The sequence below is a fragment of the Melopsittacus undulatus genome, chromosome 1, assembly GCF_012275295.1.
Source record: "Melopsittacus undulatus isolate bMelUnd1 chromosome 1, bMelUnd1.mat.Z, whole genome shotgun sequence".
Lineage (NCBI taxonomy): Eukaryota > Metazoa > Chordata > Aves > Psittaciformes > Psittaculidae > Melopsittacus > Melopsittacus undulatus.
Window position 1 is genome coordinate 66,818,643 of NC_047527.1, and position 23,165 is coordinate 66,841,807.

At 38.5% G+C, this 23,165-nt stretch overlaps 1 protein-coding gene across 1 annotated transcript in view; it reads left to right on the forward strand.

Annotated features, from left to right (window-relative positions):
* Positions 1-23,165, forward strand: part of MOCOS (molybdenum cofactor sulfurase) — a 214,441-nt gene that overhangs the window by 174,394 nt on the left and 16,882 nt on the right. Inside the window, exons 7-11 of the mRNA XM_005153576.3 lie at positions 836-952; positions 3,736-4,176; positions 12,238-12,400; positions 18,479-18,560; positions 22,679-22,794. Coding sequence (XP_005153633.2) covers positions 836-952; positions 3,736-4,176; positions 12,238-12,400; positions 18,479-18,560; positions 22,679-22,794 — 919 coding nt within the window. The remainder of the gene's footprint in view (positions 1-835; positions 953-3,735; positions 4,177-12,237; positions 12,401-18,478; positions 18,561-22,678; positions 22,795-23,165) is intronic.

The window sequence follows — 23,165 nt, forward strand, 5'->3', positions numbered from 1 at the left end:
CTGCAATGCCATCCTACCAGTGTTGCCCTCCCAGTGCATGCATATCTGTCTCCTTCCAAAGCTCACATAGACGTGCTTCTGTTCTTCTTGCCCATCCTTTTCATTCCTTCAAGTAATTTATTTATGCCAGTTTGTCAAGTATTATATTTCTGCCCAGTCATTATTTAGTGGACAGTAAGGAAATCTTATAACATAGAACAGCACAGCACAAGGAAAAGTACACCTGGAGCTTGGAACACTGTGTGGTTGTATGAGGAAGATTCAAGGAGGTATTCCAATTTAGTCCCTGCCCTATCAGATGTTATTGCTTACTGGGGGGTGATTGTTCAAGCACTTGTGTGCCAAAATCCTACAGATAAAGTCAGTTTCTGTAATGAGAACTTGCAGTTTCAAATCCTTGGAGAATAAAGTTTTCTTCAGCTAACTGAACAGGTGCCACAGGCCTCTCTCCAGTCACTGCAAAGGTAGTTGTAGGTGATGGTTCTGTCAAAACACTGAATGACACTTGACTGCATGCCTGCAATTAGCACTACTGATGTGAATGAACCTGTTCATTGGTTTAAAATTAAGCACATGTACCAGCATTAACAAGATCAGGACCTGACCTGATATGCTCTGTGTGTGTGTGGTGTGCTCTCAGTGCCAAGGTAAGCATTTCTGCCTCTGTCCTAAATGTTTATGAGAATGCTAAAAGCTATGGTAAGTTGTTAATAATTTAGAGAGGTAATTTACTTCAAATTTATTTGTACCTTTAAAACATTTTGCCTTGGTCACCACAACTTAAAAATGTCTATTTTTTCTGTTCTCCTGTCTTCTCTTCTGCTGAATTGGAAAGGTGGACAAGATGGCCAGTCTTTACAACATACATGTCCGCACAGGTTGCTTCTGTAACACAGGAGCCTGCCAAATGCATTTGGGTATAAGCAATGAAGACATACAAAGGAACCTGCAGGTTAGTATCTGAATGAGATTACATGGAAAATACTTACATTCAGTGACCCAGGTGACATCTTCTGTCTCCCAGTTCTGAATTTCCTAAAGAGAGGAGCTTTGAAGGGGAAAAGAGAACCTGCCTCTGCATCAAAAAAAAAAAAACCCAAAATCATAAGTAGGTGTAATATGTCCTGTGGTTTTGAGTCTCTGCAGCTTTAAGAATAATGGCAAATTTTATTTGCTTTCTTTGACCTTTCAACTCAATTGCTGTGTTAAAGAATTAACTGAACTGGAATTCCGTTCACTGAAATGGGGTGTTGAAATGAAACCATTTGATGGACCCAAAGCAGTATGTGTTGCTTGTCTTTATTTCACTGGAAAATATGAAATTGTGGGTTCTTGTTCTGATTTGGAATTCCATGAAAACAAGACTTCCTGAAGAACAGAAGTTCCTGAACGATTCATCTCATGTCGATCCTTAAGTATACTTAATTGTACTTAATAACATTTAAGTATTATAGACCTATTGTTGGATATTACAGTTTAAAAGGCACACAAAAATTAGATAAGAAACAATAAATGGGAATACACAGTGAATCTCAGATGGTGTAGTAAATTTAGATGACATCCACCTAGCTAACTGGTGATTGTTAGAACATGAATGTAAAGACTGTTTTCTAGATGACTAATATTTTCCATAAGTTGTCATTAAAAGACGTGTGACAGGATATATTACAATGAAGCAGAGGAGGCTTCATGTCTGTATATTTATCAGAGTTTGAAATTGCGGTAGATTAACGCAGAGCAATCCAAAATTTTATTAATGGTGTTCTTCAGAAGATGAAAAATTATAATGGCTGTACTGATATTGTAGCTCCCTTATAATTTCCTGGAGACATTCATGTAACTTTTGCAAATACGTTTACATGCAAGACTGATCACATAGGTTCTTAAAGGGGAAGAGCTCTTTAATACCTTCCTTGGCAAAATGGTACTTTACTATGTAACCTCACTCCTCTGAGAAAGGGGAAAAAGGTTTACCCTCCTGCTGAAGTGCAAAATGCCAGATGACCAGCTGTGTGGATTTCCTTATATGCTAAGGAGCGCTTGGCCTCTTGCAGTTCTGTATCATTTAAATGGGGATAGTCTAAACCTAAAGTTATAAAGAGGCCCTTTATCTCCTAAAAGTTGTATGATGAGGTGGTGCAGTCAAGCAGTCATTATTTTGAGATGCTCCATTCCCATCAGTCCTTTAGTAAGATCTGGATGAATTATTGATAACATTTCTGTGTAGGGGAAGGCACCTTTTGTCACGTTATATGCACATATACTTTGTTTTCGCTTTTTCCCAGGGTACTGAATGTGTGTTCTTCCTTCCTTCAGGAAGACTTCCATGTATAGAATGCCTGTGAGAGAGGACTTTCTGTTCTCAAGGGTCCTTGGAGAAGTGTGGTTAGTTTTCTTAGGATGTTACGTAGGAACTCACTTACTCATTTGTACAGCAGGAACCTCTCCTCATTCAGTCAATCAATACTCGGCAAAGGGTTATATGTATATTAACAGATGCAACCTAATTTTGCAAATAGCGCTTCTGCTCTATTGTCAAGGATAAAAACTACATCACACTGCATTAAAATATTTACTACCTTATTGCATGCTATGACATATAGGGTCAGGGTTTTTTATTTTTACTTGCACAAATGACATCGAAGTTCATTGAACTATTACATTTCTTGCTTTAAAAATCCCTCATGTAAATGAACTATTTACATTTCCATTTTTATGTAACAGAAAATGCATAAATAAGTAAATTCTGAGGGGAAAAAAAATCATGCTGCACTTATAGGAATAAGGATACTGATTTAGGACTAAATCTTGTGTCCATTCAGTTAATGTTAGATGGATGAACAAAGGAGTTCTCTAGCTTACCTCACTGGAAGTGAGTAGCAGCATTTACTGACCCACTTACTGAAGGAGAAACTGCTCTAAGGGAGAGTTTTCCAGCAAGTGCTGTATGAAAGACTTATCAAATAGAGGTGCATCTACATGGAGGTCACTATTGGGGTATCTGAGGGATTTTTCAATCAAAATTTTTTGAGTGAAAGTCTGTATTCTTCAAAGGAGGAAGTGCTAAGGGAAAGGCGAGTTCCCTCCCTTGTGAAAGCAATGTGCTAACTGGGTCAGCAAGACAGATTTGCTGCACATCCCAATGACAAAGGATGTCACTTCAGATGCTGGAACTCTAGATTCAAGCCTCCGCTTTGCTATTATTGCAGACTAGTTCTCAGATGTATAGCTATCCATTGGAGTATTTAACACAAGCCTCGAACAAGCCTCTGATAATATGATTTGGAATTGTTCTGATAGCAAATATGAAGAAAACTGGACCAAAAAAATCAGCACTCTCATGGTTTGTTCACTTCTCTGAATGCAGTATCCCAGTTTAAATCACAGTGAACTATGTAGATGAGACTAGAATATACCTGGAGACTACCCTAGCTAAGAGGCCATCTTAGGGCACACAACCTTTTTGTGATTCTAGATGTGTTCTTGAAAAGTCTCTTTTGCCTTAAGGTAGAATAGGACAATCAACCCAGAACAAACTAATTCTCAGTTTGAATAATAAGATAATTGGTATTTTTTTCTCCTTTTTTAGCCTGTATTCATGAGTTAAATTTGTATATTTTAAAACAGTTTTTCCAGTTAGAATTAAGAGACTAATGAATAACTGTGTAAAACTGAAGGGAAATAAAACACAATCTGTCATAATAGCACTCGGGTTTTCTTCCTATTTCAAACTAGGCTGGCCATGTCTGTGGAGATGATATAGACCTAGTCGATGGACGTCCCACTGGTTCTGTGAGAATATCCTTTGGCTACATGTCTTCTTTTGAAGATGCACAGACTTTTTTGAGATTCATCACAGCCACCAGACTTTCCAAATCAGATGCTGAGATTCCCTTCCAGTCCTCTGTTACAACACTGATGACAGAGTCTGTCCCAGATGACTGCCCTTCCTTTAACAGTGCAGATAAATTGTCTCCAATATCACACATCTCGGACACAGAGCTCAGGAATAACTCATCTGTGACAATGACAACTGGCAGCCGGCAGCCACCAGAGGCAGAAAGCATAAGGGCAGCTGTTTCTGAGATTGCAATACCAACATGTAGAAGAGATGGCAAGCCCATCACTGTCACCAACATTTATCTCTACCCAATTAAATCCTGCTCTGCATTTGAGGTATGCATTTTGAATCATTCTTGAATACTCATCTCAATATTGTATTTTCCTTACTCCTGTCGGACATGTCAACCAGGAATACCATGTGCATGAGATAATAGGAAGCAGCGGGTGGGTACCCATTTTTCCTGTTTTCCAATTTTGATCAAGTCCCACATGCTAAGGTACTTTAAAGGATTTCCAATTAGGCTGAAGTTGCAGGATGCAAATGTATCTTCTGCTTTCCCCTGCCTCCCAACAGACAAATCTGCACATAATATGCAGTCTTGAAGAATACGGTTGGATTTGCAAAACTTGACTAAAATATAATCAAGTAATTAGTATGCTTTTACAGAATGATTTGGGGTGGACTTGTAGGCATTGATGGGTAAGCAGCAATTGAGAAATAACTTGATTAACATGTTATAATTGAGAGGAGGCTGATTTACATTACAAAGAAATGTTATCATTAAAAATACATTTGCAACAGAAATACGACATTTAAGTGTTGCTACACTATTTGAAAGTTCACTCTTTGAAGATTTTAATTGCTTTTTTTACAAAGTTAATAATATTGTCACCTTAGCTGTGACTTTCTTTTTTTAATAATGCAAGATGAAATAGGTGTATGGCCCATATATGACCTGGAATGGGACTCTGCTTAGTACCATACTGGGAAGTGATTTAATGAATGTCAATAGCGGTATAACTTCCCCTACGAACACGTACTGGTGTAGGTCATTGTCTCACATCTGAGTGAAAATTGGGGTCAAATCCAGTGACAAATCACCTGCATTTAAAATATGGCTTCTCAGCTGATTTGATAATGATTTAGTATTTTTGTTCTTAATTCAAAAAGGGGATGAGGTATTAAGGCAGACACTGCAAAATGATCAACAAAACATCTGTATTTTTAAATTTGGGTTGGCTTGTGATGTCTATAATTCAGAGGCACAATCTTGAGCATTAAATGAGACCTGAACAAATAATTTCCACCCCTTGTAAACCTCCCACTAAATCAAACTATTTTGAAAATCAAAGTAATCCCACGTTTCCTGTGAAAATGTTTTAACTGTCGTTATAGTGTTGCTGTTGTTATAGCTGTACTGTTATAGCTGTATTACAGAAGCCCACTACAGAAGCTGCTGAAATATGTTGTAGCAGTATTCAGGACCCTTTGGGGTTAAATTCTATTTTTAGCTTTCAGGCTGCTGTTGTGAGATACATACCACAACATTCAGTTCTAGGAAGCCTTTGAAGTGATTGTGCCCGTGAGCAGGTACAATGTACCTCAGCATGAAAGAAAGCTTATGTTTCCCCACAAGCTGAGCCAGGCTTCTTCTCCTCGAGCTCTGTGAGGGAAGAATTAACTCTAGGTATGCATTCATACAAACCTGGTACTCCCTGGCTGACAGAACTGCAGTTTTATATGGAAGGGGTAAAATCCCCATGCCTCATGCATACTTCTTGTGCCAGGCATATGTTAATGGGCCCGGTGTGAAAGCAGGGCTCATCTTACATCAACTTACCCCTCTAAAGTTAGATATTCTGTAAGCAGTGAGGCATCTGCAGTAGAAAATATTAATCGTTCCTGGATATTTCTGTCTCTTTACATTGACTACAAGAGGAATACAAGGCAACTTGGACTGCACAGCTAACATTAGCTGATTTAAATAGATGAAAAATAGATATTAAAACTGTAATTACATTATGAGGTTTAGTTTTGCATGCCTGGAGTGAAGTCGATGCTTTTTATCAAGAAACATCAGCCATGAAGCTCAGTACTGTCAAAGCTTGTATTGCCAAAATGTGAGATACAATTATATATATACTGGATTTAGTATATGGTATTGGAAGGGAATGGAAGTTCACTATAAATAACATTTAGTTCTCCTCTTAGAATCATAGAATAGTTAGGGTTGGAAAGGACCTTAAGATCATCTAGATCCTTCTCAAAGAGTGCTTCTTGTGTATTTCCACTTGTTTTATAGAAGATACATGAGTACATGTGAAAGGACAGTAGAAGTTGACCTAATACATACTCTGACAAAGAGCTTCCGATGCATAAGCAGAGGAGGCCAGGAGATGGAGTCAAGAGTATTTTGATCCTCAATATTTTCTGTATTGAAGTAAACCCCCAAAGAAAATGTGTCTGCTTTTGTGATTTTCTACCTGTCCACCAGGCATTCGTAATTTTTTTAATTCCCAAAGTCTGAGTGGCACTTCTACACCTGTCATACATTTATAACCTGTCAGTTTCATTGTCTGCTTATAGAAGAGGTAAAAATCATAACATCTGTAATGAGCTTCAAAATTCAATTCACGCCATTCTTTAATAGGCAGTGGCTTGATCTCTTCCCCATAGGTACAAGTGGAATAGAAAGCCATTACGGCCAAGCCCACACCATTGCTAACCACTGAGTGCACCAACCTCCACAGGTCTATGTATGTCATTACTGCAACTTCAGCCTGTATCACCTTAAAACAGGAAAATAACCTGTGCTACATACACTGGAGTTTGAAGCAAGACATGCTAGAGAAACCTTACCACAATTAGATGGCATCAAATCCTGAAAATCGTTTGCCTTCTGAAATATTGATTATACCAACATCTCTAGGCGTGACCATGAAAAGGCTGAATACTATAGAAAATTATTCCTTTGCCATTCTTTTAGTGGTCTTTGTCATAAGGACTTCACACTTAGTATTATCTTATGTTGAGAAAATGAACATGAGCTGGCTTCGGTGTGCGCTTACAGCCCAGAAAGCCAACCGTATTCTGGGCTCTATCAAAAGAAGCATGACCAGCAGGTCAAAGGAGGTGATCCTGCCCCTCTACTCTGCTCTTGTGAGACCTCACTTGGAGTATTGTGTGCAGTTCTGGTGCCCTCAACATAAAAAGGACATGGAACTGTTAGAACAAGTCCAGAGGAGGGCCACGAGGATGATCAGGGGACTGGAGCACCTCCCGTATGAAGACAGGCTGAGAAAGCTGGGGCTGTTCAGCCTGGAGAAGAGAAGGCTGCGTGGAGACCTCATAGCAGCATTCCAGTATCTGAAGGGGGCCTACAGGGATGCTGGGGAGGGACTATTCCTTAGGGACTATGGTGACAGGACAAGGGGTAATGGCTTAAAACTTAGGGGAGGTTTAGGTTGGATATAAGGAAGAAATTCTTTTCTGTAAGGGTGGTGAGGCACTGGAATGGGTTGCCCAGGGGGGTTGTGAATTCTCCATCCCTGGCAGTGTTCAAGGCCAGGTTGGACAAAGCCTTGGGTGATATGGTTTAGTGCGAGGTGTCCCTGCCCATGGCAGGGGGTTTGGAACTAGATGATCTTCAGGTCCTTTCAAACCCTAACTATTCTATGATTCTGTGATTCTCATTCCTTACTTTAGCAGACTCATAAACCTCTGAAGTAATAATTGTGTAGCTTGTAGTTTCTTTGTTCTTTATTTAGAATCCAAAAATTAAAATTCATTTTCATGTTTTAAATCTAAAATACATTTAGATGCTTTGCAGTTGCTGGAAAATTAAGGAAGCATTTTCCCAGTTAAAAATTGATCTCCATTTTTATTAGTTATAGAGCTCTAAGCCAGGTGCTGTGAAAAGGTGAAAGTAGTTTAGATACTGGGCAGCAATAAATTCATTCGTAGTGTGATACTTGAATACTTTAGATAAAATCTCATAGACTTTTAAGTTCAAGTGCAGGCCTCCAGCTGCTATGGGAGGTCAAACCATTAGCATGTGTAGTAAATAGACTTTGTAAGTACATGATCACTTGCATTTGCCTAAAATAATATGTGCAGTGGAAAATTCCATCTCACTTGGGTGTGCAGTACCCAGCCCATCTGCCGTTGAAATCTGCCCATTAACCTACTGGTTATAGAATAGATGACTTCATTAGTGGCAGCAGGACAAGCTCAATGATGATGTAGGTGCAAACTCACAGCTGTCTGATCTCCTTTTTAGAGTCAGATCATCTCCTCCTCTCCTAAACTCTGATTTCTTTGTTCTATTCTAAGTGGTTTAGTATGGGAGGTGTTTGACCTCCAGTGAAAATGAGAGTGCAGCATGCATTGGCAGCTGGGAGGATGAAGCTTGGCATGAAGATCAGCCTGCTGTAGGTCACTTAGTTCCTACAGCATTTTATAAAGTGCTCCTGGCCATGGGACTATTTCTGTTCAGTGTTGTGCCGTGGGTTTTGTCCACATGGCTCAGGAACTGGAGGGAGGAGTGTTCTAACTCAGCTTCTTAAATGCACTTTCTTTTCCTTAACAATTCTTTTGTTAACTGGGGAGAAGCAGAGAAGAGAAGTAATCTTTATCCCAGAGTACTTTTTTTCTTCTTTCCAACAGAAAACCATGTTTTAAACATACATTTTTAAACATGAACATCTCTCATGTCAATGAATTTTGCATAATTACATAATGCAATGTGGCCAGTGAAAAAGGTTAAGACTTTAAACATTAATAACTTTATTATTCTTCCAGTAGTTTTCACAGTATAAAAATTGCATCTCAACATAGAAGACAAATTAGCTGTTAATTTAAAATACAATGCAAATTCCTAGTAATCAGTGGATAAATTATATGCAAGACCACTAACATTTTTAAACTTACATAATTTAAAACCTATTCAGTGATTCCTTTAATGTGTTCAAAAATTGTGTTAGCCTTCATGTTGCCATTGCTGTGAACAATGGAGAAATACAGACCAAAATGGTTTAAAGAAAATTCTGGAAGTAAAATAAAATAAAATAAAATAAAACAAAACAAAAACCAAAACAAAATAAACTAAAATAAAATAAACCAAAATAAAATAAAATAAAACCCACCATGTTTTTGCAATAGATATTTTTATGTTACAAGAAGAAAAAGGGACTGAAGCAGACAGGAAAATACCATGTATTATGCAATGATCTTTGTATATGGCAAGTTGAGAAGAACTTATGTTGGATGATTAGCCCACCTGCCATGCTGAGAATGAAGGTGTTTGCTAATATCTATCAGTAAAATAATGGTCTCCCTTCCTTCTTTCTGTTCCCCTTTTTGATTTGTCTCAGTAGTCAGAGGTGGTCAGACAACTTCAGGGAATCAAGCTAGAAGCTACGTATTGCTTACTGCAGTGTATGCTAACCTGTTTTATTTTACTTCACAGTAAGCTTCATTGTTTTATTTATTTTATTGGTTGCCTGAATATAGGTATTTAGTGACATTTGAGTGCCCTGCCTGACCTCCTTCTGCTGATCTACGTGGATATGGATTGTCTTTGCAGCCTGTGTCACATCTGCTAGCTTCGAGAAGATATCTCACGTAATCTGAGGGAGCTGAGTTGAACCACTCTTTTCATGTCTCAGATGAAAGCAGAGCAGGCAGATTTTGTCTCAACTGCTCTATTCAGTTGTTTGTAATTGTTTAACAATCCTTTCGGGCTCTCTGAAATAATGGCAGGAGACAGTCTACACAGGTCGCAAGCCTAAGTACCAAGAATAGAAATACATATGTTCTTCCATGCTCATCTCCAGTATCAGTGTTAGCAATAAAACAGCTCTGTTTCATGATTGTCTGTGACAATCTGTCCAAGGAATGGTAAGCAGTACTTGCGTTGTTGCAGCTTTATTTACTGGGGTCCTAGCAACACGTGTGTCATGTTTTAAAACCAGCCAGCAACCCAGAACCATGCATCCACTGTCTCACTCCCCCTGCTTCCTCCGGAGGGATGGGGAGGAGAACGGAAAGAATGTAACTCCCACTGGTTGAGATAAGAGCAGTCCAGTAACTAAGGTATAACACAAAATCTCTGCTGCTGCCACCAATAATAACAATGATGAGGGAAATAACAAGGGAAGAGAATACAAGCGCTCACCACCCACTAACCGATACCCAGCCTGACCCGAGCAGTGATCTAGCCCTTCCAGGTAACTGTCCCCAGTTTCTTTACTGGGCATGATGTGCTGTGGTACGAAATACTTCTTTGGCCTTGAGTTAGTTGCCACTATTTTGGACCTATCAGATGTATTTTGATCGGAAGATGTTGATCATTTCCAGCTATATGCTACCTTAATTGTCTGGCCTTTCCCCACAGTGCCTATCAGCAAGTAAGAATTAGCAGAAGTTCTGATTAAAGAAAGAATGTTTTGCTTTGCTCATAAACCTCTTGCCTTCAGTCAGGGGTAAGCAAGCACTTAACACTATTTCCTGACCAAGATTGCTGTCCTAAAGTGGAGCCAAAGCAACTGGATGTTACAATAGTGAGCTAGGAATCTTTGTGCTCTCTTTTCTATTTTTCTGCTCTTTTAGTTTATTCTGCTCTTTTTATCTTACAAATCCTGTAAAGACCTGTTGTATCCATAAGAAGATGTATTAGTGATTAGTGATCTGTTTTGGAAGGGAGATTTGTTAGCAGGAAATTCTTGAAGCTCTCGGCTGATCACCAGCTGTTCAAATGAATTTTGTAATCTAATTATATGGGATAACCAAAAAATACTGGCCTCTCCAAATATAATTTCCAGCAAGAATTAAAGTCTTGCTCCAGCAAGAATTAAGTCTTCAGCTAATATTGCAGTCCTTGGACTATCATTCCTCTTCTAAAAAGACAGGGCAAAGGTTCACATCATTTAGGCGCTGACAGTCAGAAGTGCTTGGACAATACGGTTTCAGATGACACTGTCAGACTAATTGAAACTAAAGTTTCAGGTTTTGACTGAACTTTTCATCCCTGCTCATTTAAAAACCTGCCACAGAATATTATAAATTAAGTAGGTTGATAAAATATGTTTCTTCTTTTTAAAATATTTCCGTGTATGTTCTATATTCATTACAGTTGATAGCACTAAAGCCCAGTGTTCGGAGTTCAGCTTTAATGCTTTCATTTTTCAGTTCCAGAGCACCTGCCCTCATCTTTCTGTAGTCAGACCATCAGTGTCAAACTACTGCTGCAAGCTCCTATAAAACCTGGAGAAGTTTATAAGGATGCGCTGTTGCCGGTTCTCTGAGGTTTTGGATGAAGCACATGTTAAACAAAAATGTGATTTTTACTTAATCTAACCAGTGCTTCCAGCAATGCTTTTCTTCAGAGCATCAGGCTGTGCTTGACATGTCTTTTTCACAATACTTTTTGCTAAAGTCTTTTGCCAGATTATTCGTGTGAGCTGCGCTAAGTTTTTCTACAAGAATTCAACAAAGTTCAGCTGTAGTTAACTTTTCTCCATATTCAACTGTGACTAGAAAGCATACATGAGCTGAAGCATTATGTTTAAATGCCCAGCTTTATGTTGAATGGTATTAATATTTTAACATTCTGAAGGAGAAAGCAGTTATTAATATCACCCGAAGGCATTAGTAAAATTGCTCTCTTTTTGGATTTCATGATTACCATCTGTGTAGCATCAGTAACAGATGTTCTTTTCACCAGAAAAATGTACATGAAAACAAGGACAATATGCTTGTATGGGCTATTGGGTATAAAGAGTGTTATAGAAGTAGTGGAAGAACAGATAGCAAAGAAGACAATGTGCTTTGTTGTGAGGAGAGCCAGAGAAACTATTATGCTCCTAGCTAAACTAAAAGTGTCAGTGATGGAAGTTTTCTCAAGTGGATTCATTGATAAAGTGGTTCCAGTTTTATGAAAAATATGTTTTTTTTCAGAATTTTGAATTTCACATTTCTCTTGCTTTTTGCTTGTCTGATTTTGCCTGAATTTATACAACTCCCATGAAATGTCCATGCTTTGTAAATTAAAAAAAATATTGCTGAGGGAAGAGGTCCTAAAAAGGGATGAGTATAAGACTGAAAGCAGTTTTCAGAGTGTTTCAGACATCGTTTATTCTTATACCTCTGTGAAATCAAAGTGTATGATAATATGTAACAAATTCTAGTAATTCCATTTTGTTTTGTCAGCTTTGTGCAGTGATATGCTTATCTTTGATTTGCAATTAAGGCTTCTTTTATTAAAGGCTGACATTGGCTTGTACAAGCTTTCCTGATTTCAAAGAATTTCTTTAGAGGTTTCTTTTCTTTCTCTTTTCTTTTCAGCATGAATCTGTTAGTGCAAATAACATTTTCTAAACCGGATACTTTCCCAGGTTACAGAATGGCCAGTAGGAAACCAGGGTTTGCTCTATGACCGAAACTGGATGGTTGTAAACCAGAATGGAGTCTGCATAACTCAGAAGCAGGAGCCAAGGTTGTGTCTTATAAATCCCACAATTGATCTGAAGAAAAAAATAATGGTCATTCAAGCAGAAGGTTAGTAAACAAAATATATTTTCCATCTTCATTATTGATGTCAAATTTCTAGGCAGAAACACCTGCATGTACCCAGCAAAATACTGCATGCTGTGTATGCTTACTGAATTCATGGACACATTCTGCTACAAACTGTGGATGAAGTGCAATATACAGCCCTGGTTAGTTTCCTAGCTTGTTTCTGGGACAGGTAGAGAGTAGACAAAGACTCCCTATGTGCAATCATGAAGTGGATGCTCCAGGAAGGACTAACGAACTGACAGATGTGGAAATCTACTGACTGGTGTATCTATCCAAATCTTGAAGTTCATCAAGATTTAGTCCCCTGAAGGGACTATTATTGGTAAAGGAACAGGAGTCTAACATCAAACAGCCTGGCCAAAGGCCTTCTCATTTTATAGCTCTCCTCTTTCCAGATGTGGAATTAGAAGGGTAGAGTCTTCAGTGGAAAATAGTATGAATTAAAATGAAGACCAGGTAGTATTTAGCCCAGATAAATACTTGCCCTAGCAGGCAAATATTTCACGGTGTTTGGACATCAAAACTCTTTTTATACTATGCTGAGGGGAAAAAAAAATAAAGAAAAAAACCCCAACTTTATGGGAAGCCCTTTTTAGTTGGTGGTCCAATTTATTTATTTTGCTAACAGTGCTTTTATCACTGGGCACTGAAACAGGTTTGTATTCCACAAAGTAGTTGTTTATGCTGAGTTTGCATGTGTCTGAATGCTGTTCATCATTTCCCAGGGGTTTAACATTTACTCAGCCTGTATGTCTTAACCATTAATAATATATATGCCTACATTTTCAGCAGCAAGAGCAAAACAAGGGAACCTATATTCACATTTTTTCTCTCCATTAGAAATCCATGTGAGTGGATCTGTAACTATAATCTCCTTTCTGTTTGTACATTACAGTTTTTGTCCTCCTCAGCTGTCAGAGTACTGTTCATAAAATTGAGTCTGATCACTTGATTTCTTTTGTCTGGAATAGGTTTGTAAAATGAACACTTAGGTACTTCTGGTAGTCTTCTGCAAGTCTGTGTTTGTGTTTCTGATCCCAAACACAATCTAGTCTCTTGCTGGGGATTTGACTGGCTCATTGGAACACATGCTGCTATTTTCTACTGTCCCCTCTATAATCTTTCTTGGAAAAGGTATTGTTAATTCATTTCAATTCTGTATGGAGCACCTTGTACCTCAAATTTCTGTAGTACAGATGCATAGGCAGCCTTCTCTCATGATGTTTAAATTGTCAAGTGCTTCAGAGTATATTATTTCTAGAAATTCAGTTCCTCACCACCTCTCTTCCTTTCTGCCTATACCTCTTGCTTGCAATCACAGCATGAAGTCTTGTCCAAACTTTCTCCATTTATCCTTCACATTTTTAGAGGCTTAGTTCTGTTAGGTCTCTTGGTTGTTTTGTTCTGCTCTTTTAAACATGTTCTTCATTTTTCCCTTGCTAGTACCACATTGTTCAGACAAGTGGATATCCATTAGAATGTTTGCTTGTCAATAATACCTGCACTGATATACTTCAGAGGAAGTTTTCTCAGGCAAAACTAACAGTCTGGGTACCCATTTCTCACTGAGATTTACAATCTCTTGCCATAGTTAGGGCCAATGTGAAATTCACCTTTAAATCCTACATTTTATTTTGTGTCAGTTTTGGAGTTTTCACTGTCATTCACCTTCTTTGCAATGAAAGTGAGAAATATTTCCACCCAGAAGTGATTGACCACATGTGTGGATCACTTTTCTGTCAAAAAAAAAAAAAAAGAAAAATGATCGGATTTCCAGTACACTCTAACAGAAAAGTACTCAACATTTATAGCCTGCTTTGGTACAACCAGTGTGTAAGAGTAGAGTAATTTTATTCTTCATTTAATGACTGTAGATACCAATAATACTAACCCATAAACTGGTCTGCACCCTTTTTATAATAGTCCTGCTATTTTTCACTGTCAAGATGTTCTTGCAACCTGTGGCATTTTTTTCATGCTCAACAGTGAAATAATGGCTCTCATTTTCTTGGGGAGCTATTCCAGAGGTTAGTGATCATAAGATAGCACAGTGATGGGAACACATACAAACCAGCAGGGTAAGACAAATCTGTAGGAAGTTGTTCCAGGATTTATTCTGTTTTCTTTCCCATTATGTGCAGACTAGATGCATAATTTGTTTGTTGGTATTAAAAATTTAATTTTGCCTTTTACCCCTTCACATACATGGGCCACTGATGTATCTCCCACTTACTTCATGGCAGACAGATTTAATTTGATAAGTTGACTCTTTCCTTGAAAATAGAGTGTTAATCAGTGTTGGTTTTGTCACCCCTCTTGCCAACCTGTCAGTAGTTTGTTGCTAATTTAGGACCTGATCTGAAAGCGCATGTGTAGCTGCAGCAGCAATCAGTGTGCTGAGAAGCCAGGTTGGTTGTTCTGCAACACAAAGGCTTCACTGGTTTATATTGGTGGCTAGTGTTATTTCTGATTTGTAGCACTTATCCTGCTGAGTACAGCCACCTCCAGGTCTCTTCCAGCTTTGTTGCTTTATGAGTTACTGGATGCCTCCCACCAAAACTGCCTTTCCTTAGCTACAATATAGTGCATCTTTCCAAGATGAGTTTTATTTCTCCAACTCCCCCTCTCCTCCCCCTGCCTTCACAGTCCACATGGAGGGTTTCTCTGTTCTTCTCAGTGTGATGGGGACATATATGGTGGTGAAGAGTGGGTGAGGGAGGTGACAGCAGTGGAAAAGAAAGACAAAACCTTTAGGCTGCCCATTTACTGAATCCCTTCAGTCCACTGAACATGAAAACCCAGCAGCTCCCGGCTGGGTGATAGCTGCTGTGAAGCTAGCTGCCTTCCTCCTGCTCCTCTGCAAGGAGGCTGTAACCACTCTTCTTTCACTAACAGTTTCTTTGTTATCATCTGCACTCTTATTGTGAGAGCAGGCTGTGGCAATGATTTCTATGTGGAGCATACTTTGCTGTCTGGAGATGTCTTTCTCCAACAGAGGGAGCCCAAGGCAACTGTGCTGCTGGGTTGGGTGCCTCTGGTAAGTGCCTTGAGACAAGTGGGGTGAATCCCACATAGCTGAGATGTGCAGCATTTTTAAAGAACATTTTGCTGATGCACTGTTAGCTGATGGTGAAGAATTTATTGTGGCACTTTTAAACACTCATGAGTGTTCACTCTCCCCCTCCAGGCACATGCTTTTCTCTCCCTCTAGAACTTTTTGTCAGTGGAAAATGTGGTTATGGCTCTTCTATTTCAATATGGTTGATATTCTCAGTCTTCTCTGTCCAACAAAATAAAAATTGCCAGCATGATTTAGTGTGACAGTAACTACTTTGATGCCTTTTGCTGAATCCTCCATGTGCTGACACATCACCTTAAATTCTTTCTTTAATCCCTGCACATTGGGTGTCTCTTTAGCTTGTCTAACAGCAAGCCTGGGATGGGCAGAACCCCTGTCTGCCTGAGCCAGCTGTGCTATCCTTCAGCTGATGTGGGTAGCAAGGATATCAGACTGGGACTCTAGATAAGACACAAACTGCTTGAAGGCTTAGAATCTTTCTCTGGCATGCCTGCAAAATAAGTTGTCTTGCATGGCAGCTGGGGAGCTCCAGGCATTCCCCTGATCCCCAAGGAAGTGGGTAAATTAACAGAGGCAAGCAAAGTGCTTGTACTTGGTTTCTCACTAGCTTCACTTCAGTAGAGGAAACGAGATTTTAATTTTGAGAAACTGCATTTATTAATTTTGTCAGAATTATTTTCTTAGGCTACATGGCCATTAACAGCCATCTCCTATTCTGTTTGACTTGAAGAGTGCAATGAACCTTTGCAATCACAAGACCAGGCCTAAGAAGATCAGTGCAACTCTAAATAAGCTCCCATGGAGAAAAACAACTTCTTGTATCTCCACTGAAGCTTTTAATGGTCAGGCTCCCAGCAACAAAGATGGGCAGGAGCAAGCACCTTTATTTCTAGAATCCCTATCACTTGAGTGGGAATCAAGGGAAATCTTGTCCTGCTCAATGAAATACATCAGGGCACAGATTACACTGGGTTTCTTCCTAACTGACACAAAAGTTAGCCAAAGAGTATTTGGCTGAGAGTACATTTGTGTAGAAGACTAATTTCTCTCTTTCGATTTTAGCTGACAAATCAGCATTATTCTGACAAGTTGTGCATTATTTTGCCATTGCAGAGAGGGAGAAATTCTGAGTGTTGTGAAGGCCCTTTAAAATTGGAGTAGAAAGATGTTAGCAAAACTGAGCAACTAATTATACTTTATGGTGTTTATTGTGCCTTCAAATAGTCATGTGTTACTGCCAATAAAAATAATGGGAATTAAGTGCATACACTGAGAAAGAATATACATGAATAGTTTATATTTCAGTCTATTGAAATAGCAGACCTCCATTTTTTCCCATTGACTGAAAATAGGAACTATAAAGACAAGAATAATTTTTTTTTATATTAATACTGTGAGCACATCTGTGAATTTTATTATCAAGCCAATGACCATGGAGAATGACAGCTTTTACATTTTAGTAACTGGCAATATTCTGCTTTATTTTTTGCCTTAAGTTAGAATAAAATTGTAATTAACAATGTTCAACTGACCTAAACATCACTGTGAAATGTGTACTGTTCAATAAAAATGTGATACAGTTGCTGGTGTATAAACACAGGGCTTTTTAAAGCCCCAGGACTCTACTTTAAGAAATGTTGTGAGTATGCCTTGCTTAGAAAGTATTTTTAAAAGATACAACAGCTAAAGATTCATCCAGAATGAAAACCTTTCAACCTTTTGTTTTCCAGAAGGAAAGATGCTGATGTTTATTGTTTCAAAGTACTGTAGTGTTAGTTCTGCTCTATAAGGTGATAACATTGGCTCCTTTTTCAGGTTGTTGCAAGTGAGTTCAATGCATTTATTTCATGTTTTATTTTCCTAAATGAACCTAGCTTTTCCCTCTCTATCTTCACTTCTGAAATATGTAAACATCATTAGCTAAGAAAGGAGCAGACAACTTTGTTTTGTAAAATGTACATGGAACAGATCTCACAGTCAGGGAATAGTGAATCTAAGCTACATTTCATTACTCTCCGGAAGAGAATAAAACAATTTGATTTCACCATATCACAGAGCTGGTAGAGCTTTATTCTTTTTTGTCCTGCAATATAAACAGGAAGAAGTAAGTGAAATCAAAGTATGTTGTTATAAAGCTGGGATATGGAAGATCTAAGTCTTTGCTATATGTTGCAGTATAATGGAAAAGAGTTTGAAGTCATTGCAGCCACACACTAAAACTCTGTCATTTGAGATTACTGCTTTCAGCTAACAGAAAGCAAAATAGTATAGCTTTTCTTTTTGCTTCTAGTAAACCACAGTAGCCTTTCCATCTCTTTAGCTGATTCTGTTCAAGATAAGAAAACTATGGAAGAAGTTGTTAACATAGATCATTACCAGGGATTACTTATCTGCTTTAAACTTAGAGATGGATAGGTGAGAGTAGTTCTCTCATTAGTGGTTTCCATACACATTATCTTTAAATTATTGTAGTTTTATACGATACGTTATATTTCTTTCCTTGACCAGTCTGTGCTTATTTTTTATCTTTCCCTCCTCCATCTTTCATCTTTCATCTTTCAGATCACTCTATCCCACCACTCTATAAAAACAGCAATCCGACCTCATCTCCTGATTTGCTAGAGAGGCCACAACAGTGATAAACTTATCCTTTCAACAGAAGCCATGCCTGAGACAGGAATTCTGTTTCAGTTTTATTGCCTGAGATACACAGAGAATGAAGTTACTCAAAGCTGAGACTGTATATTCCTTAATGTGGTTTGCATACCAAGGTCATCTACAGCCTTTGTTCTTTGCATTATCATTTGGAGCCACCTTCAGGCAGAGAATATAATTCTAGCAAAAGGAAAAGATTTTTGTCATGCTATTTGGGAGGCTGCTGTGATTGTGAACAGGTGCAAAAATAGGAAATTTTTGCATGACCCTCTGATTTTGCATGAATGTTTTAAATAAATACGGCTTGTTTTTTGCCCCTCTAGGCATGGACCCAATATCTGTATCACTAGAAGATAAAACTGGAAAAGAGACTGTGATCTCTGAGAGCAAAGTCTGTTCACACAGGTGAGAACAGAGAAGAATCAAACCTGAAAATTCCTGTAATGACACTCAGAACACAACTGGGTGGACATGCAGGGGCAGATATCCTTGAAAAAAGGTGAGGGAAGGGATGCAAAGCAATGAATGTCTTGGTGGACCAGAAGACAGATTTAGTAGGCAATTTGGCATGCCCAGCACATCTGGTAAAAACAGTAAAAAATAATAAAAAGGAGAAAGGGGGGAAGGACGTTATAAGAGACTGTAACTACTTGGCACTCACTTTAATAAGGGAAGGAAGATCTTTTTTTTGTTATTTGCTCCAAAGATGAGAAGAGGGAAAGGTGTTCCCAGGTACTTCCAAATGCCAGCTGGAGGCATCAGCAGAACTTGAATTCAATTCCTTCATTTGACAGTAATGATGCAGGCAACTTTTCCCATTTTGTGATGCACAGATCAAAAATTGTTAGAACCTGCTGAAGTTATAAACAACTTTCCATATTTACAACCGTTTTTAATTTTGTTTTCACCACCCATGTTGATCAGTGTCCCTTTAACAATCTTGGGAAGATTACGGGTCTGCATGCAAAGTAATATTAACTCTAACCAAGAGACAAGCCACTTCAGGCACATATAACATTATGAATAAATTAATATCCTTTTGGTGAACTGAAGTGTTTATCCATCATATTGTCTAAGTACTTCCCAGCTTCATTAAGTTTTCTGAGTGGCAGTGTATCAAGTGCCTTCCTAAAGAACATTTGCGTTATCACTGTTTCTTTTAACCGAGCTCCTTGGTATGTCCAACTAAAAGAGCCACTTACAGATTCATGTTTTATTTCAGCCAAGGTATACTAATTCTTTGTAATACTCTACATTTGCTTCCCTGAGGGTAACGCATAAGCAAAAACTGAAGACATGGCCATTTTCCTGATGGAGCCATGCAGGATATGATCTTGTCCTTCTTTTCTACTAGCTATTCAGATGATAAAGAGGATGTTTTCTTCAGAAGTGTATTTTCCTCAGGTAGTGGAATTCACCCAAGAGTCATTTGTTTTAACCATCTGTCCCACTTCCCTTCATGTTGACTCATCCCTAGGCTCCCCATGGTCAGCCCATCTATTACAGGCTTTAAAATAGCCTAGGTTATCTTTCTATGTTCATATAATTTACTGCCATACTATTTATTGTAGCTTGTCTTTCATGTCACTGTGTCATTTTTACTGTAGGAAGTAGCAAATTTTCATGGGAAACTGCTTAGAGTTCTGAAGAGGATGAAATGGAATCACAAAGAAAGGGAAAGTGTAAGAAAAATTACATAGAATGGACTGTGATTAGCAAGTAAACAAGGCAGGAAGTAAGGCAGAATGAGTGGACAGCATTGTTGAAGCTCTGAAACTCCACAGACATTCAGCAACACTTGATGCTGGGATCCCGTGTTTCAGCAGAAAAGACTCTGGGACCAAAAAAATGAGGCACAACACAGTGCTCTGCAATAGGACAGGAGGTGATTTCTGGTCTGGGGTCTTTTCTGAAAATTGCCTTAGGTAAACAATGGACCAAAAATCTTTGTTAAAAGACTTTTATTCAAAAGAAACCCCTACTAAAGGCATTTTCGACTTAATTTTGCTCTCTGATGCTGTGATTTCATCCGGTTCTGTTGGCTTAAATAGTTACTCTGAATTCACACTGTGATAGCTGAGAAAAGCACATGATGTAGACACATGATGTAGAATCTGCAAGCAGTTAAGTGAAGAAGTTTAATTTCCCAAAAGCCATGAAAGGTTTATGAGTTCAAGTTTCTCTTGTGAAGCAATTCATCAGTGTTAGCCTTCATCTCAGTGGGGGTTATCCATCAGCATGTGCTGCTCACACCAGAGGGACATGGCTTTTTATATATCTAACAGTGGACAGATGCAAGTAGAAGCTAGTGATGTTAAGGTTATTGATGCTGTAGAAAACTCTAAATGCTCAAGGTTAGTTCTCCACTGAATTAGGCAGGGACACAGCCTCCTCTTTTACAGGCCTCAATAACAAAGAGATCAAGAGAAGGATTATCAGTGGTAAAAGACAAAGGCATACTGAAAAAGAAGGTGAACTAAGCCTGTTGTGTGTAAATGTGTGTATTATATCCCTTGGGATCAATATTCAGACTTCATCTGTCCTTGTTTCTTGTTCTGTAAATTACCTAGCTGGAAGGACCAGGTGTAATGCGCTGAAGCTAAATGACAGAACAGGAAGATGAGTGGGGAACTCAAGGCAAACAGCAAGTAAAGTCTGACAGAACTAGGCCCTCCTTTATAAATTGTCTGACATATGCCAAATGAAACGTAATGCTGACAGATGCAAAATAATACCCCCAAAAAAATAAACACAAGCGAAAAATGGGTAGAATTGAGCTACAGCAGAAGGACTTTGAATGAGACCTTGAAGAGATAATGGCACTGGCTCAGAAAATGGCTTGACAATAAGGAAGAGCAATTTGAAAGCACAGGAGTCTTGGAATACAAAAGCTACACAATGACATTTGATGAAATGCTAAGAACACTGTGTGTCTCGAACTCAGCCACTCTCACTCAAAATAGTTAGTAAATAAAAAAGAGGACAAAATTTTGTTCCTGATTCATATGGTATTGAGCCCCAGCAGGCTGCTAAAGGCAGTTGGCTCAGAAGAGACTTTAAACACCCCTAGCAGCTCTTTTTAGGTGGGAAAAAATATTCTGGGGAATTGTTTCACCTGCACTGTTACCATGCAAAATTGATGCCTTCTCATTAGCAGCATTCTCCCTCACACAGTGACTAGCTAGGACAAAAGAACCATGCAGCTCAGACTGTGAAATCTCATGTGCAGACTCACTTTTTGGCCTCTTTCTTGCCACACTGCCTGCATCTCATAGTACCGGAGTTCCATTTCAGTTATAGGACATCACTGGCTAGATGCAGCTGTCCAGTTATGGCTGCACTCCAGCCATAAAGAAATCTCTTTGATTTCACTTGCTCTGGCTTTCTATGTCTGTAACTCTGTTGAACCTACAAAGCATTTCGTAAAACCAAGCCTTCATCTCTCAATCACAGGGCTTAGCATCTTTTGTTGTGAGGAGCTGTTTTCTTGTTTCACAGAGCAGATGCTTTCCATGCAGATCAGCCTCTTTGGCTGGGTAGGACAAGGTAAGCATAGGACTACTGCTACTTCACTTTCCTTGCTACAAGAATCCTACCTAGATCAGCATGGGAACTTGCATTTCTCTTACCTGTTTATGCCATTTTAAAGTTAGTTGTCAGTCAAATCTCCTTTTGTAGTCAATAAAGAGAGTTAAATACTACCAGACTGTCAACCCATCCTGACATCTAAAACAGATAGAAACTAGTTACCTCTTTCCATTATCTGTGAGGGTCACCCAGCTAGAGGCCTGGTTTTTAAAAGATTGATGTTAAAGATTACTCAGGGCTGAGGAATCTAATGGCAAATAGGATCACTTCCCAGTGGTCTGATCTGTGCCCTTCCTGAACTGAGAGAGGTGATCTCCAAATCCTTCTAGGAGTGATCGCATCCAAGTAAAGAGGGCAAATATACTGCCAGCCTTGCATAACTCAGTAGGCAATTTACTAGTAATGGAAATCATCTTTACATAGAGAGATACTTGAGCTCTGCTGGTGGACCCATGTTTTAATGTGGAATGTCTGTACTAACATGAATTAAATTAGGAAATTAACATCATTGTACTTGATGGGATCATTAAAAATTAGATACAGAGTGGCACAGTGCAGCAATATTAAATTCAGCTCAGATTAATCCTCTTTGTTTTAGCAAAAAGCACAGACCAGAGAGTAACTTTTTCATAATACTGTACTGCACTTGAGTCAGTGTCTTGAGCATTATTATTATTTAATTCTTTATTCCACAGTAATTTTCTGTATAAAACTATATTAGAGCTCATGAATGTTGACTTCAAGAGTAACAGAGTAAAGCTGAGGAAACTGGGAGACAAAATGATGGAAGAATTTTGCATCAGACACTTACCAGACAATACATATACTGTATTTTGTATTGAAAGAAGCAGAATACACATCTTTGTAATTTGTCTTCAGTTTTGCAAATTAATTCTTGGGCAGTCAAATTTTAAGTTTCTCTTATCTTATAATAGGGTAAAAACATATGACTGTGGAGAAAGAATTGCTGACTGGTTCTCTACAATTCTTGCTCGTCCATGTCGCTTGATACGACAAAGTTCAGACATGTCACATCAGAAAAATACAAAAGGTATGTTGTCATTCTTAACAATATTTGTGATTCATCAGCAAACATCAGGCTCATAGACTTCATAATGTGTGTGCATAATTACCCTGATAAAGGGTGAAAGAGTCATCCAGTTTGAAGTTTCACATTTATACCCAAACTGTGTTTACCTGCTGCTTCCTTTGTTTGGTGAAAATGTAAAGCTACATCAGTCTGGGGATTTTATTTTCTTTTATCATTATGACCATTTTTGTCTGGAAACTCAATGATCATTTTAAAAAATGAGTTATGAAAAATTTATAACCAAGAATTTATTCTTAGACCAAATGTCATTATAAAAAGGATCAAATTAAAAGAGCATCAAAAATCCATGGATATTGCTCTTGCAAATTGTT